The 17,887-nt window shown below is 42.5% G+C and overlaps 1 protein-coding gene across 1 annotated transcript; it reads right to left on the bottom strand.

Moving 5' to 3' along the window:
* Positions 1–4,540: 4,540 nt before the first annotated feature.
* On the bottom strand, positions 4,541–16,239 carry LOC115183315 (pancreatic secretory granule membrane major glycoprotein GP2). Its single transcript, XM_029744645.1, has 10 exons — positions 16,149–16,239; positions 15,721–15,830; positions 13,249–13,893; positions 12,766–12,954; positions 12,165–12,370; positions 8,717–8,868; positions 7,322–7,567; positions 6,931–7,090; positions 5,177–5,252; positions 4,541–5,000 (listed from the first exon to the last, which is right to left on the bottom strand). Exons 2-10 carry the CDS (start codon positions 15,785–15,787, stop codon positions 4,981–4,983), a joined length of 1,761 nt encoding a protein of 586 aa, XP_029600505.1. The 5' UTR covers positions 15,788–15,830; positions 16,149–16,239; the 3' UTR covers positions 4,541–4,980.
* Positions 16,240–17,887: the final 1,648 nt, after the last annotated feature.

Here is a 17,887-nt window from a genome sequence, read left to right as displayed (position 1 = left end):
ACCCGAATGCCCTGCTCAAAACTGACAACGAGGCTCGATATAGGGGTGGAGTTAACAAACTCTGCCTTAAAAGTTCAAAGCGAGGGCACCCACCCAGTAGATTATGATGATAATGATTATTATTGTTATTATTTCCATGTATATAATACTATGTGATTATAATGTGATGCTTGGTGTAATATAAATCTGTTATCTTTTTACTTGATGTTTATTGTGTTGTCTTTGTGTTGTGTGGTGGCTTTATAATGAGATTTTTTCTGATTTGTACAACGTAAAACACAGAATAATGCACGCAGAGCAGAATTAGGCCGATACCCACTAATTATCAACATCCAGAAAATAGCCGTTAAAATTCCACAACCACCTAAAAGGAAGCGATTCCCAAATTCTTCCACAACAAAGCCATCCCCTACATAGAGATGAACCTGGAGAAGAGTCCCCTTAGTAAGCTGGTCCTGGGGCTCTGTTCACAAAAACAAGCACACCCCACAGAGCCCCGGGACAGCAAGACAATTAGACCCAACCAAATCATGAGAAAACACATTGGAAAGAATTAACAAAAAAAACCAGCAAACTACAATGATTTTTGACCTTAAACAGAGAGTACACAGTTTCGGAATACCTGATCACTGTGACTCACTCAAACTTAAGGAAAGCTTTGACTATGTACAGACTCAGTGAGCATAGCCTTGCTATTGAGAAAGGTCGCCGTAGGCAGACCTGTCTCTCAAGAGAAGACAGGCTATGTGCACACTGCCCACAAAATGAGGTGGAAACTGAGCTGCACTTCCTAACCTCCTGACAAATGTATGACCATATTAGAGACATATTTCCCTCAGATTACACAGATCCACAAAGAATTAGAAAACAAATCCCATTTTTATTGGGTGAAAAACCACAGTGTGTAATCACACAGCAGTTTACACACGAAAAGGGAAAACAGTGAAAAACAAACATCATTGTAAATATTTATTTTCCCTTATTTACTTTAACTATTTGCACATCGGTACAAAACTTTATATAGACATATGACACTTGAAATATATTTATTATCTTGGAACTTGTGGGAGTGTAATATTTATTGTTCACTTTTTATTGTTTATTTCACTTTTGTTCATCCATTTCACTTGCTTTGGCAATGTAAACATATGTTTCCCCATGCCAATAAAACCCCTTGAATTGAATTGAAAGGGAGAGAGCGGGAGAAAGAGAGAAGTAGTGAGATTTGTCCAATGCATGACCAGATATTGTTGTTTCTGTCTATATCATCTGATAGCCTGAATTATATAACAGCATGTTAAAGTTGTCTGAAGTTGATAGAATGATGGCAAGTGACCAGTCCATCATACCTGCTAACTGTGAAGGACCAACACTCCAGATGTCAGAAATGTTGTGGAGAGGTTAGATAATGTTGCAGAGACGTTTGGGAAGGTTGTAGAGAGGTTAGAGGATGTTGTAGAGAGGTTTGGGAGGTTTGTGTTGAAATGAGGTCTGAAGGTGACAGTTGATGGTTTAGGAGGAGCTGTGTGTAAAACAAAAGAACAGGCAGCCACAAATACTGTCACCATTTTACTGTTCTCTAATGATGGTATCTATGATATACATGTAAATAGCCCACCCAATCTACCTACCTCATCCCCATATTGCTTTTATTAACTTTTCTGCTCTTTTGCACACCAGTATTTCTACTTGCACATCATCATCTGCTCATCATCATCTGCTCATCTATCCCTCCTGTGTTAATTTGCTGAATTGTAATTACTTCACTACTATGGTCTATTTATTGCCTTACCTCCTCACACCGTTTGCACACACTGTATATAGACTTTCTATTTGTTCTATTGTGTTATTGACTGTACGCTTGTTTATTCCATGTGTAACTGTGTTGTTGTTTGTGTCGCACCGCTTTGCTTTATCTTGGCCAGGTCGCAGTTGTAAATGAGAACTTGTTCTCAACTGGCCTACCTGGTTAAATAAAGGTGAAATAAAAATAAAATAAATACAATAAAATACAGTACTCTGTAAAGTCTCTCCTCCTGTCTGTGGTCAGGTCTGTTGGTATCTATGATATATACAGTACTCTGTAAAGTCTCTCCTCCTGTCTGTGGTCAGGTCAAATGGTATCTATAATATATACAGTACTCTGTAAAGTCTCTCCTCCTGTCTGTGGTCAGGTCTGATGGTATCTATGATATATATATACAGTACTCTGTAAAGTCTCTCCTCCTGTCTGTGGTCAGGTCTGATGGTATCTATGATATATACAGTACTCTGTAAAGTCTCTCCTCCTGTCTGTGGTCAGGTCTGATGGTATCTATGATATATACAGTACTCTGTAAAGTCTCTCCTCCTGTCTGTGGTCAGGTCTGATGGTGTCTATGATATATACAGTACTCTGTAAAGTCTCTCCTCCTGTCTGTGGTCAGGTCTGATGGTATCTATGATTTATACAATACTCTGTAAAGTCTCTCCTCCTGTCTGTGGTCAGGTCTGATGGTATCTATGATATATACAGTACTCTGTAAAGTCTCTCCTCCTGTCTGTGGTCAGGTCTGATGGTATCTATAATATACACAGTACTCTGTAAAGTCTCTCCTCCTGTCTGTGGTCAGGTCTGATGGTATCTATGATATATACAGTACTCTGTAAAGTCTCTCCTCCTGTCTGTGGTCAGGTCTGATGGTATCTATAATATATACAGTACTCTGTAAAGTCTCTCCTCCTGTCTGTGGTCAGGTCTGATGGTATCTATGATATATACAGTACTCTGTAAAGTCTCTCCTCCTGTCTGTGGTCAGGTCTGATGGTATCTATGATATATACAGTACTCTGTAAAGTCTCTCCTCCTGTCTGTGGTCAGGTCTGATGGTATCTATGATATATACAGTACTCTGTAAAGTCTCTCCTCCTGTCTGTGGTCAGGTCTGATGGTATCTATAATATATACAGTACTCTGTAAAGTCTCTCCTCCTGTCTGTGGTCAGGTCTGATGGTATCTATGATATATACAGTACTCTGTAAAGTCTCTCCTCTTGTCTGTGGTCAGGTCTGATGGGAGAGTCGATGACTTTGAAGCACCTATCCATGAAGGTGGCATTCCTGTTGGCTATTACCTCCACTAAGATGGTGAGTGAACTACATGCCCTTTCAGTGAGCACTGAATGTTTTTCAGAATGGGTCCAGACAAGAGGAGTGTCACCCTCCGTCTTAACCCCTCATTCATGCTGAAGGTCCTGTTTGACAGACGTGAACCGGCCTTTACATTTGTCTGTATTTTCTCCTCCCACGGCTGCGGGTTAGTTAGCTGGGTGTTTGTTTCCCCAAGTGTGCCTTGGCCACTTACATTACACAGACACAGGCAATATGACAGACTGATTGGCTATTCGTTTGCTATGATGAGAGAGTTCTGGGCCAGAGCCTATCGATACAACGACCCTCACACTGGATTGTGGTGCTATGATGAGAGAGTTCTGGGCCAGAGCCTATCGATAAAACGACCCTCACACTGGATTGTGGACACTATTACTACAGCATATCGGCAGGCCAGCCGGCCTCTACCTTCCTAGTGGTGCATTCTACTAGAGTAGCTACATCGTGGGCCTCTGACCTCTGACCTCTGCTGTAGTGGTGCATTCTACTAGAGGAGTAGCTACATCGTGATCACTGCTCCGAGGACTTCCCCTCAATGACATTTGCGCCTCGGCCAGTTGGGCATCCCGAGTGGGGGACATATCAACTATGACTGCCCTGAGCTCAGTCCTATGGGACTTTGCTCTCTGTCTGGCACTTACCTAGTTCACCGATTAATCTGGTATTGTGATACCATATTGGAGTGATCTAATATACTGGTACATAACAAATGTTACTTATGTAACCACGTTTATGTGAGCTGTTGGATTACTCCAATCCTTTTTGTTGGTGATCTACAGCGCCTTGAAGAGGACATGAGGTGGAAGTAGTGCAGCGGCAGCTATTTAAGGTGGTCAGTCGCAGCACTACCTGGTACTGATCTGAAATTCTTACTCGGAATGTATCCTGCCACCTGGAAGGATACCCTATTGGAGTTATCCAATAGCTCACATAATCGTGGTTACATACGTAAGAACACAAGTGCGCATTTTGGAACACAGCCAATGTTTTTAACACGTTTTAACTTTTGATGGTCATCAGGTAGAACTTTTTAACTTTATATTTGTTTCTACAACTTGTAGAAATGCGCCATTTTCACATATGTAGACAATGTGCTGTCGATAATGAAAATGAAGAGATTTTCCTTTTAATGAATTAATTACGTAATTCATTGGGATTTCCTCTTTCTAAGTCTGCTTGTTGTTGTGTGGTGATGGTGCAGACTTCTACCAGTGTTTCTGTGGTAATACTGACACCTACTGGTTCATCGTTGTCTTGACTGATCCCAAAGAGAACTAAGCTATAGCATAGTACACTACATGCCCAGTACATTATTCATACATTAATACATTTATACATTTATTTATCGTTTATATTTTATTAACACTATTAAATTACTGCACATTTAAAGTATTTTAGAGCAATAGTACACTTTATCCACAGTACATTATTTGAACATGAATACATTGATACATACATTTATCATTTTTAATAACAATATGAAATTGCTGCACATACAAAGCATTTTAGAGTAATAGGATTAAATAATATTTTATTTTAAATAGAAGTTCTTGCTGCAGTGTGAACTAGAAAGGGGAGATGTTTGTGTTGATATAATCCCAACTATATGTCCATTTATTTTCATGTTTCAAACATTAGTGGCACATTCACTTTTTGGCCTCAAGCCTTAGTTAAAGGTTCATCAATGAATTTGTGTTGGTTCAAATATAAATATTTTACTAATCATTCTAGCCATATGAGAAATATAAAAATAGCCTTAAAAAATCATTATTTATAACTGTATTCATTGTTAATTTAGGATACAGGAAGCATGACAGGGATTCATGAAGTTCAAACTTCATTTTGGGACCCTGGAAGTCAGAAACAAACATAAGTCATGTATTTATTTAGTTGGTTAGTTAGTTAGTTAGTTAGTTAGTTAGTTAGTTAGTTACCTGAGCGTCCATCACTGACATCAACATAATTTGTTTGATTGACATCTATTAAATTATTGGTTTTGATTGATAACTTATGAGGTCATACTCACAGGTGATTGGTCCGATGGTGAGGGGTTCGAGGGGGACGGAGGGGGTGACAGAGCGGTATTTCCTTTTGGAGCACACCTGAGGAGAGAGACGAGAAGGAGTCAGAGAGACAAGACACTGAGACAGAGAGACGAGAAGGAGTCAGAGAGACCAGACACTGACAGAGAGACGAGAAGGAGTCAGAGAGACCAGACACTGAGACAGAGAGACCAGAGATGGAGTCAGAGAGACCAGACACTGATGCAGAGAGACGAGAAGGAGTCAGAGAGACCAGACACTGAGACAGAGAGATGTGATGGAGTCAGAGAGACCAGACACTGAGACAGAGAGACGAGAAGGAGTCAGAGAGACCAGACACTGAGACAGAGAGACGAGATGGAGTCAGAGAGACCAGACACTGAGACAGAGAGACGAGAAGGAGTCAGAGAGACCAGACACTGAGACAGAGAGACGAGAAGGAGTCAGAGAGACCAGACACTGAGACAGAGAGACGAGAAGGAGTCAGAGAGACCAGACACTGAGACAGAGAGACCAGAGAGAGTCAGAGAGACCAGACACTGAGACAGAGAGACGAGATGGAGTCAGAGAGACCAGACACTGAAACAGAGAGAGTCAGAGAGACCCTACAGAGAGACCAGAGAACGAGACAGAGAGACTCAGGAGAGTCAGAGAGACCAGACACTGAGACAGAGAGAGTCAGGACTCAGAGAGACCAGACACTGAGACAGAGAGAGTCAGGAGTCGGAGAGACCAGACACTGAGACAGAGAGAGTCAGGAGTCAGAGAGACCAGACACTAAGAGACGAGAAGGAGTTAGAGAGACACTGAGACAGAGAGACCAGGGCCTGTATCCACAAAGCCTCTCAGAGTAGTAGTGCTGATCTAGGATCAGTTTCACATTTTAGGTCATAATGAATAAGAATATATGGACAGATTGGGACCTGACCCTAGATCATCACTCCTACTCTGAGACGCTTTGTGGATACGGGCCCAGAAAGCCTCAGGACAGTCGGAGAGACCACAGACTGAGTGAGACCAGAGAGAGACCACAGACTGAGTGAGACCAGAGAGAGACCACAAAATGAGTGAGACCAGAGAGAGACCACTGACTGAGTGAGACCAGAGAGAGACCACTGACTGAGTGAGACCAGAGAAAGACCACAAAATTAGTGAGACCAGAGAGAGACCACAGACTGAGTGAGACCAGAGAGAGACCACAGACTGAGTGAGACCAGAGAGAGACCACAGACTGAGTGAGACCAGAGAGACCACAGACTGAGTGAGACCAGAGAGACCAGAGAGAGACCACAGACTGAGACCAGAGAGAGACCACAAAATGAGTGAGACCAGAGAGAGACCACAGACTGAGTGAGACCAGAGAGAGACCACAAACTGAGTGAGACCAGAGAGAGACCACAGACTGAGTGAGACCAGAGAGAGACCACAGACTAAGTGAGACCAGAGAGAGACCACAGACTGAGTGAGACCAGAGAGAGACCAGAGAGAGACCACAGACTGAGACCAGAGAGAGACCACAAAATGAGTGAGACCAGAGAGAGACCACAGACTGAGTGAGACCAGAGAGAGACCACAGACTGAGTGAGACCAGAGAGAGACCAGAGAGAGACCACAGACTGAGTGAGACCAGAGAGAGACCACAAACTGAGTGAGACCAGAGAGAGACCACAGACTGAGTGAGACCAGAGAGAGACCACAGACAGAGTGGATGAGCCAGTGGGAAAGATGCAGGACTCACTGGAGTGCAGGAGGAGCTCCTCTGATCACAAAGGCTGAGTCTGCAGTGTAGGAAGACGTCCCGGTAGTCCCCCTGGTACAGGAACAGCAGAGCAGAGAAGCGAGCCCTGAGGGACAAGCCGCTCTCCTCCACCCTCACCTGACGGAATTCAGTTGGACATCTAAGAAACAGGGAGGGCCAGGGTTTAGGTTAGATAACGCAACCAAAAAATACACAAACATTAGGGTTCGGTTTCCCAGACACAGATTAAGCCTGGTCCTGGAGTAAAAAGCATTCTCAATGGAGAAGCTCCATTTAAAGTTTTGTTAGTCCAGGACCAGACATAATCTGTGTCTGGGAAAACCTCCTCCATATGTTCCTTGAGTATAAACCAAGACACCCACACACATACTTGTTCTGAATGATGTAGTATCGCATGATGTCTTTAGGGTCGGGGGATTGTGTGGCGTAGCAGTCCTCCAGAACGACCACAAAACGCTCCGTCTCGGACTCCTCTACGGACACACCCACGTGCAGCACGGAACCCACCGGCAAGGTGACTCCGCCCGCTGGGTAAGCCTTTGTGAAGTTGTCGCTGTGGTACAGAGTCATGTTGGAGCCCACTTTGGAGCCCTTACCGACTTGGACATCCTTCAGCCTGTCAAATGGGCAAATAGGAGATTTGGTTTTGTTAGATTCCAAATAAACTGAGTAAAAAACTCAGACACTTAGTAAAGCTCAAACCAAGTTTATTCACCCACTGGGTCATACAGCAGCATAAGACAAAGACATGTTTCCACCAGTGGTAGTATATATACCCCAGTTTGGGTGGAGCATCCTCCTTCCCTCTAAACATGACATGTTTATTGCTAAGCAGGAAGTTAAGTGATGCAGGCAATAAACTGTTCCTTCTCCCAATGTGACCTGACCTGACCTCCATTCCTCACTAACCCACATCTCTCCATCCTTATCAGTTCTTGCATCCGTGTGATTGCCTTTCCTTTACTCATTACATTCCAAGCTTAACTGCCTCCACCACATACATTCCTCCTACAGATAACCATTAACTTCTGGTGTAGTAACCTGACTATGGTACTCCATATTTCAAGTTTAGGAGTCAGAACCCATCAGTTAGTAAGAGATGCAGTCAGAGATGGTGAAGGACAAACAAAGTGCCTTGGGTGTGAGAAATGGACTTTACAGGCTAAATAAAATGAATCGTTATTATCATTATTTATAATAATAATAATAATAAATGCACATTATTTTTGAAGCACTTTTCAAGACACCCAAAGTCACTTTAGATAGGAAAGATAATAAATTATGATTATTATTATTGTTATTGTTATTATTGTTATTATAGTTTTAACACTATTACACAGCCAGCTTCAGCTACGTATCTTGAACAACCAGAACAACCAGTACTGTGATGAGTGGACAGAGGAGGTGCAAAACTCTTAACTAGTTATCTAAAGGATCATCAAGAACCACAGGTTTAGAGTATAAACTGTCTATGCATTAACAGAATACTGACAGTTCGACATGTGTTAGCCTGCATTGTGTTACATTGTGTTACAGGGGCGCAACTTTGGTTTTAGAAGTGGGGGGGACATAATTATTATTGTTTTTAAATCCAGTCAGATAAAAAGCCTACCCAACCACTCGGAGGCGTCCGCATGGTCATAAAGTACAACGTTGCCTCGTATTGTATCACATTCCAATGATAAAACTCGTAAAACTTGCGCCCCTGTTGTGTTACATTGTCCATGTTTTACATTGTTTACTGTAACGTAACGTCTCCACTTACGACAGGTAGGGTTTGATGGCCACATCCAGGCTGGTCTCTGATTCCAGAGGGTAGGCACAGGAGAAAGGTACGCTCACGGGTCGGCTGAAGGACACGTTGTGAATGTGGTAGATGAATAAACTGTTGGAAAAGATGGCGTCAGTTCCGTTTGTCTGGTGAAAGGGGGAAAAGGGAAGAAGATTAGAAGCTAGGAGAGGACCTCTCACCAGTTACCATTTTCTAATACAATTCTTGGACTATTCAGTTAATCTGTTCATCATTTTCTGTTGATGGCAACATGTCTCTCTAGCCTGAGTACCGGCCTCTTTAACTAAAATTCCACTTGTTGCCACTCCTTGTCATTGCCAAAGAGAGAGAGGCTTTCGGCAATCTCAATGCTCAGTGTCCAGTCGTATTTACGGCGGAGTTGCTGATTGGTAGTTGGAAAAAACATAAATATTTTCCATGACAAAGTTACGGAACACGGGGTGAGCGCAAATTTGGCACAATGTAGAATCAATATAGAATCAATGTAGAATCAACATAGAATCAATGTAGAATCAATATAGAATCAATATAGAATAAGAATCTTAAGAACAACAACAAACAATGCCGTTATGCCCCGCTGCTGTAATTATCTTGTGAGAATGCAGTGTCAATCATAGAAATAAGAATGAATAGAAAGGGCGTCTCCATTCAAGTCCCCAACTTGTAGTCCTAAAACCTGGAAAGGAGTTCCCTCTGGTTCATTCAGCTTCCCTAAGGGAAATATTAATGTGGAACGACTACGGTTTTGGAATAAAAGCTGAAAATAATGTCTGAGGTTGACACAGGCTTAGGAGATCTTACACATTTTGTTCTATGAGATAATATAAAATCAAATTTTATTGGTCACATGGTTAGCAGATGTTAATGCGAGTGTAGCAACATGCTTGTGCTTCTAGTTCAGACAGTATTATCTAACAAGTAATCGAACAAATTCACAACGACTGCCTTACACACACAAATGTAAAGGGATGAATGAGAATATGTACAGTTGAAGTCAGAAGTTTACATACACCTTAGCCAAATACATTTAAACTCAGTTTTTCACAATTCCTGACATTTAATCCAAGGAAAATTCCCTGTCTTAGGTCAGTTAGGATCACCACTTTATTATAAGAATGTGAAATGTCAGAATAATAGTAGAGAGATTGACTTATTTCAGCTTTATTTCTTTCATCACATTCGCAGTGGGTCAGAAGTTTACATACACTCAGTTAGTATTTGGTAGCATTGCCTTTAAATTGTTTAACTTGGGTCAAACGTTTCGGGAAGCCTTCCACAAGCTTCTCAAAATACATTTAGTGAATTTTGGCCCATTCATCCTGACAGAGCTGGTGTAACTGAGTCAAGTTTGTAGGCCTCCTTGCTCGCACACACTTTTTCAGTTCTGCCCACAAATGTTCTATAGGATTGAGGTCAGGGCTTTGTGATGGCCACTCCAATACCTTGACTTTGTTGTCCTTAAGCCATTTTGCCACAACTTTGGAAGTATGCTTGGGGTCATTGTCCATTGGAAGACCCATTTGCAACCAAGCTTTAACTTCCTGACTGATGTCTTGAGATGTTGCTTCAATATATCCACATAATTTTCCTCCCTCATGATACCATCTATTTTATGAAGTGCACCAGTCCCTCCTGCAGCAAAGCACCCCCACAACATGATGCTGCCACCCCTGTGCTTCACGACTGGGATGTTGTTCTTCGGCTTGCAAGCCTCCCCTCTTTTTCCTCCAAACATAACGATGGTCATTATGGCCAAACAGTTCCATATTTGTTTCATCAGACCAGAGGACATATCTCATCTTGTACAGATGAACGTGGTATCTTCAGGCGTTTGGTCTTGGCTGATATTCCCATGATGTCAAGCAAAGAGGCACTGAGTTTGAAGGTAGGCCTTGAAATACATCCACAGGAACACCTCCAATAGACTCAAATTATGTCAATTATGTCCCTCTCTCCCCTTACCTTCATCATTGGCGACTCTGGGACGCTGGCCTTCTACGCAGAGTTCTTCTGGCCAGTGTCTGTGTTCTTTTGCCCATCTTAATCTTTTCTTATTATTGGCCTGTCTGAGATATGGTTTTTCTTTGCAACTATGCCTAGATGGCCAGCATGCCTGAGTCGCCTCTTCACTGTTGACGTTGAGACTGGTGTTTTGTGGGTACTATTTAATGAAGCTGCCAGTTTAGGACTTGTGAGGCCTCAAACTAGACACTCTAATGTACTTGTCCTCTTGCTCAGTTGTGCACCGGGGCCTCCCACTCCTCTTTCTAATCTGGTTAGAGCCAGTTTGCGCTGTTCTGTGAAGGGAGTAATACACAGCGTTGTACGAGATCTTCAGTTTCTTGGCAAATTCTTGCATGGAATAGCCTTCATTTCTCAGAACAAGAATAGACTGACGAGTTTCAGAAGAAAGTTCTGTGTTTCTGCCCATTTTGAGCCTGTAATTGAACCCACAAATGCTGATGTTCCAGATACTCAACTGGCCAGTTTTATTGCTTCTTTAAACAGAACAACAGTTTTCAGCTGTGTTAACATAATTTCAAAAGGGTTTTCTAATGATCAATTGGCCTTTTAAAATGATAAACTTGGATTAGCTAACACAACGTGCCATTGGAACACAGGAGTGATGGTTGCTGATAATGGGCCTCTGTACGCCTATGTAGATATTCCATTCAATATCTGCCGTTTCCAGCTGCAATAGTCATTTATAACATTAACAATGTCTACACTGTATTTCTGATCAGTTTGATGTTATTTTAATGGACAAAAATGTGCTTTTCTTTCAAAAACAAGGACATTTCTAAGTGACCCCAAACTTTGGAACGGTAGTGTATATGTATGTATATTTATGTTGTATTACACAGCATTTGAAAAAGAGACGTAGACCTCAATATGTCTTCCGTGTTAAAGTTCAACATAAAAATAAAACATGTGTATTCACTGTTCCATCCTTGTGCAGTTCATGCATCTCCCCTTGCCTCCATCTCTTCCAACCTCTCTGTTTTCCTCTCATATCGTTTGAACCAGTTGCCCAAGCATGACCCCGAAGAAGCAAACTACAGTAGTTTGGTCACTTACTTTTAGCAATTAAAAATATAGATATAAAAAGAAAAGAAGTACCTTGTTCTTTCTTACTGGATATAAAATAGTCTTCAGGCTACTGTGTTCACAATGAACTGAGGGGGAAGTTTGAATGGCGAGAGCTTCTCTGGTGTGACGTGATCACATTGGCTGGTGATAAACATGCAATAAATGGAATGTTCATATTTGAAGATTGCCAAAAGGCCAGTGTCTTTGGCAATGACAAGGATTGGCAATTAGTGAAATATTAGCTAAAGAGACTGGTATCCAGGCTAATGTCTCACAGCAAGTGTTCTCTGTTGAAAGTTTCGGTGAGGAACGGGTCGGGGTCTGTTCTCACCTCCAGAGTGTTTCCGCAGGTGCCCTCCTTGCGCTCCACCTGGTACCATACCATGCCGTCATGCTCTTCGTGAGCTTTGCACCGGGGGTCGGCCAGGTTAGCGGTGGTGGCGTCCAGACCAGCGACCTCCAGGTTAGTCCTGTTGAGACCCACCTGTACCAGGCTCCGCCCACATACCACCTCAGGTCGCAGCAAAACAGGCTGATCTGTAAGCGAGAAAGAGAGCGAGAGAGAGGCATGAGAAAAGAAAGACAATGGGAGAGTGTTATTCAAGAACCCCAAATGAAAAGAAGGAATTACAAATTCTCATATACATTCTTAGAAAAAAAAGGGTTCCAAAAGGGTTCTTCGGCTGTCCCCATAGGATAACCCTTTTTGGTTCCAGGTAGAACCCTTTTTGGTTCCAGGAAGGGGTTCTACTTGAAACCCAATAGGGTTCTACCTGGAACCAAAAGGGTAATAGCTGGCACCAAAAAAGGGTTCTTCACGGGGTTCTCTTATGGGGACAGCCGAAGAACCCTTTTAGGTTCTAGATAGCACCTTTATTTTTAGGAGTTTACAGTACATAGGTCCCTCAATCAGGTGTTTTCTGAGAACTCACCTGGCCTCTCACACCGCCAAGTGACCCCATCGGTGCTCACGCAGGTCTCCCCCGCTCTGCATGTACCACACATTGCTTTTGGATTAGTCGTGGCAACCTGTGACTGTGTTGTTATTGTGGTGCGATTGTTCTCTAGTGGTGTTTCTGTAGTTGTGACTGGTTTTGGTGTTGTGGTGAGAGCTGACACATCTGGAACAAGGAGTTAAACAGGAGACACAGTTATGAGGGAACATTCATCGCTCATGTTTTGAAAGAACTAGTATGTTGGTATTACCAGAATCACACAATACGAATGTACTGGATGAATATGCTGAGTACTGTTGATATCTAGGACCATAAGAAGAACATCCTGGTTTATATAACCAGCTGGTGAATGACTAAGCAGTAAACAGTTAAAAAAATAAATACAATAACTTCAATTCAAAAGGCACAACAACAACAAGCCCCACTCAGAACTTGGCAGAGCAGGGGGCGAAACCTTACATGCACAATAGGCGAAGTAGCACCCGGGAGGCATGACGAACTTGTATACAAAGTAGTTCCCAGGGCATGCCTTGATGTGGATGGGCTGAGACTGCACCCAGCAGCAGTCTTCATTGAAGCTGGCGCAGACTGCACTCTGGACAATCTCATCCACCTGCTGGGGGGGAGGAAACGCCAGCCACAAGGGAGCCTGGGTGCCGCACATGAACGAATCCACACACTTGTCCGGCATGGACACGCTCTGGTTGCCGATGAACATGCGGTAATAGCCGTCCCAGTGGACATTGCGGTCGCAGTGTTTGTTGCCCACGTCGTTGTTGGTGGAACGCCAGGCGTCGTTCAGGACCGTGTAGATCTTGCAGGGGTTGGAGCACTGCTGGATGCCGTTGACCGTGATGCAGTCCTCCCCATCGGCGCACTCATAAAAGCCGCAGCTGAACCGGACATGGGCAAGGTTGGTGTTGGGGTAGGAGCGGCGAACACGGCGAGGGGCATGGTGGTCGTCGGTGGCGGTGTGGCCAGGTAAGCAGATGAGGCCGTCTCCGGAGAAGCCCTTCTTACAGGTACATGTGATGTCACCTGCCATGGGCGAGGTGCGGCAAACGGCTTGTTCGTGACACGCCTCACAGCTGGTGACAATCGTACCTGTGGGAATTTGGGAATATATGGGTTCATCGTCTTTTTAGGTTGAGGTATCATGATACACCTGCATTGTTTTGATGCCTCCATTTTTAGGTTCTGCAACTAAAGAGCAGAGAAAGTCAATTGTGTGGTGGGTTAATACTTAATACATAATACATGTATCCCTACACTGTTAACTCTAACCAAATATATTTTATTCAGAGTTCGATATGGCTAAACTAAAATAAGACACTCAAAACGAAAATCAAATAAACAAATGCTATATAGTTTATATCATACAGTATATATTATTCATTATGTAATATACATAAATATTTTAATGTATTAAATATACAGTGCATTCGGAAAGTATTCAGACCCCTTGACCTGTTCCACATGTTGTTAAGTTACAGCCTTATTCTAAAATGGATTAAATCGTTTTTTACCCTTAAGGACATTCAGAGACTTGTCCCGAAGCTACTCCTGCGTTGTCTTGGCTGTGTGCTTAGGGTTGTTGTCCTGTTGGAAGGTGAACCTTTGCCCCAGTCTGAGGTCCTGAGCGCTCTGGAGCAGGTTTTTATCAAGGATCTCTCTGTACTTTTCTCCGTTCATCTTTCCCTCGATCCTGACTAGTCTCTCAGTCCCTGCCACTGAAAACATCCCCACAACATGATGCTGCAACCACCATGTTTCACCGTAGGGTTTGGTGCCAGGTTTTCTCCAGACGTGACGCTTGGCATTCAGGCCAAAGAGTTCAATCTTGGTTTCATCAGACCAGAGAATCGTGTGGGAGACGAAGTCAGATGCAGGAGAGTAGAATGTAGTAACAGTCGCACTTTAATTCCGTTCCAAAAACGAAAGCACATAACAACAATAACGGAACACGAACAAAAGGTCTGGCGCGATGCCCACATAACATGAAACTATATCACACAAAGACATGGAGGGGAACAGAGGACTAAATACATGCAGTGTGATTAGGGAATGAAAACCAGGTGTGTATGGAACAAGACAAAACAAATGGACATATGAAAAATGGAGCGGCGATCACCGAACGAACAAGGAGAGGAGCCGACTTCGCCGGAAGTCGTGACAGAGAGTCCTTTAGGTGCCTTTTGGCAAACTCCAAGAGGGCTGTCATATGCCTTTTACTGAGGAGTGGCTTCCATCTGGCCACTCTACCATAAAGACCTGACTGGTGGAGTGCTATGTCAGAGTGACCATCGGGTTCTTGGTCACCTCCCTGACCAAGGCCCTTCTCCCCTGATTGCTCAGTTTGGCCAGGCAGCCAGCTCTAGGAAGAGTCTTGGTGGTTCCAAACTCCTTCCATATAAGAATGATGGAGGTCACTGTGTTCTTGACGACTTTCAATTTTTTGTACCCTTCCCCAGATCTGTGCCTCGACACAGTCCTGTCTCTGTTTTCTACTGACAATTCCTTCGAGCTCATGGCTTGGTTTTTGCTCTGACATGCACTGTCAACTGTGGGACCTTATATAGACAGGTGTGTGCCTTTCCAAATCATGTTCAATCAATTGAATTTACCAAAGGTGGACTCCAATAAAGTTGTAGATATATCTCAAAGATGATCAACGGAAACAGGGTGCACCTGAGCTCAATTTTGAGTCTCAAAGCAAAGGGTCTGAATACTTATGTAAATAAGTTATTCATGTTTTTTATTCAAATTATAAAAACCTGTTTTCACTTTGTCATTATGGGGTATTGTGTGTAGATTGATAGGAAAAAATGAATTTAATCTATTTTAGAATGAGGCTGTAACGTAACAAAATGTGGTAAAAGTCAAGGGGTCTGAATACTTTCTGAATGCAATGTATAGTATATTTGCGTGTACCTGAGGTATGTCCAGCGCTGGACAGAACCAGTAGAGGAACCAGCAGAGCTACCAGGATCATCCTCATCAACACTAGTTACTTATACAGGGGCAGAAACCGGGAACACAACCTGAAGGAAAATACACTTATTATATTCATCCACACTTTATCCACAATTTACATCTACTGGATAGTCAGTCACTTTTAAATTCAAGGTCATCCTATTGTGATTAAAAAAATATTTTATTTTCTGTCACAAGACTGCAAAGAACCATGGTACAAAACATGAAATACAATAATATATATTAAGCATGGACACACACATTCTCTGGAGGGTATTATAACATTTCAAACTTAATGTGTTCAGATATATTAATTTCACCAAACCCAAAATAACTTTGTTTAACCATACAGTATGAATAGTGATCTGAGAGGAATACTGACTTACCAAATGTTGATGCTGACTGCTGGAACCCACCTGTAAGCTGGACATTTATACACTGGTTATCAGGGAGTGGGGGAAACAGGACACATTGTGTAATATTCCCAGGGACAATACCTTAGCCTGGGTCCCAGTATGTTCAGCTCTCATTCCACTCCTTGCCACTCCTTGTCATGATAAACTGTTTGGCAATGACACAGAGTAAAGGAGTGAAATGTCATCAGAAACTGACTGGATTTCAGGCTAACAATAGGTCTGGAAGAGGTTCAATGACAACTATAGATCCCAACTACAGTAGAATCTTAATTTGATCACTCTTTTGTTGCTGAACATTTCCCTGTGTATTTGAGTTTTATGAAGGCTTCTAAAGTTTGTTATTTCCACTTTCTTTTACATTTTCTTTTACGAAAAATGTATCAGCCCCTACAAAAATGTCCATTAATTATAATCCACATAATTGTTCACATTTTCTGTTGCTGCAGGATTATTTTCCTTCTGTAGCAAACTGGCTCAAATTATGATCCTACATCTGTATCAACGTTCATATGTAAGGAATGCAACAATGGCCTGATAACCATGACAACCTGAGGTGTGGTTAAGGTAAAGTCTATATGCTCTGTTGGGTGGCGTCAGATACATTGGATGTTTTCAAACTAATTAAGTGACAGGGCATGTGTATGGTGGCTGGTGGGTGGGTGGCATTAGGTCAACACCGTATGATTTATGAGGTAAATAATGTCTCACAATAACCCAGAGAACCACTTAACATTTGGCTGACTTCTTACCTCTCAGGCTCTGTTATAAAGACAATGTGTAATGGGTTGCTGGTGCTCTTGGACGGGCCCTTTTGGACGGGCCCTCTTGGACGGGCCCTTTTGGACGGGCCCTCTTGGACGGGCCCTTTTGGACGGGCCCTCTTGGACGGGCCAACACCCTTGTTTTAATGTCATTTCCACCCTTCTTCAATCAGTTGTTCAATCAGTTTTTTTGTCTTCTGTTTGCGCTAAAGATATGCATGTTTCAACTGTGCAGTTTTTCAATCTGTTTTTTTGTCGTATGTGCTATATATATGCTTGTTTCGACCGTGCCATGCTTTCGGATACACCCTAGCTTGATTGTCCCATTTTTTTTCAATCTGTTTTTTTTTTTGTCTTCTGTTTGTGATATAGATATGCCTGTTTCAACTGTGCCGTGCTGACAGATAGGCTACCTCTAAGTGTTCTTGACATTGTTCCCTTTATCGTTCAGTTTTTTGTCTTCTGTTTGTACTATAGTTTCAACTGTTTCAACTGTGTTGCTCTCACGTAATACATCTCCAATTAGTCACGCTGAATCAGCGGATTAATACCAAGATCTGACCCAATCCCTTTGTCTTATTCCAAACCCTTTTCTCTTTGCTCTAGATGACCAACAATAGCCAGTTGTCACCATGATGACATTACATCAACTATTCACGCTGAGGGAAAGGTCAACTGTTCCCTCTAAACACAGACTCAAATGGCACCCTATTCCCTGTATAGTGCACTATTTTTGTTCACTAAGATGATCAAAAGTAGTGCACTAAATAGGGAATAGGGTACCATTTGAAACGGAGCCATAGTGTTCCACAGGTATTATCCCTCTCTCTATGGCTTATAGACGATACAGCAAGTTTTGTTGTTTTGTTTTAGTGTTAAGTCAGTTGTACATGCTTGAACCATTTGAGAGCTAGGTATTTAATGTTTAGAGGCTGCACCCTTATACAG

Source organism: Salmo trutta, unplaced genomic scaffold (genome assembly GCF_901001165.1).
Source record: "Salmo trutta unplaced genomic scaffold, fSalTru1.1, whole genome shotgun sequence".
NCBI lineage: Eukaryota > Metazoa > Chordata > Actinopteri > Salmoniformes > Salmonidae > Salmo > Salmo trutta.
The sequence above is the reverse complement of the archived record's forward strand: the minus strand, read 5'-3'. Positions and strand labels throughout refer to the sequence as shown.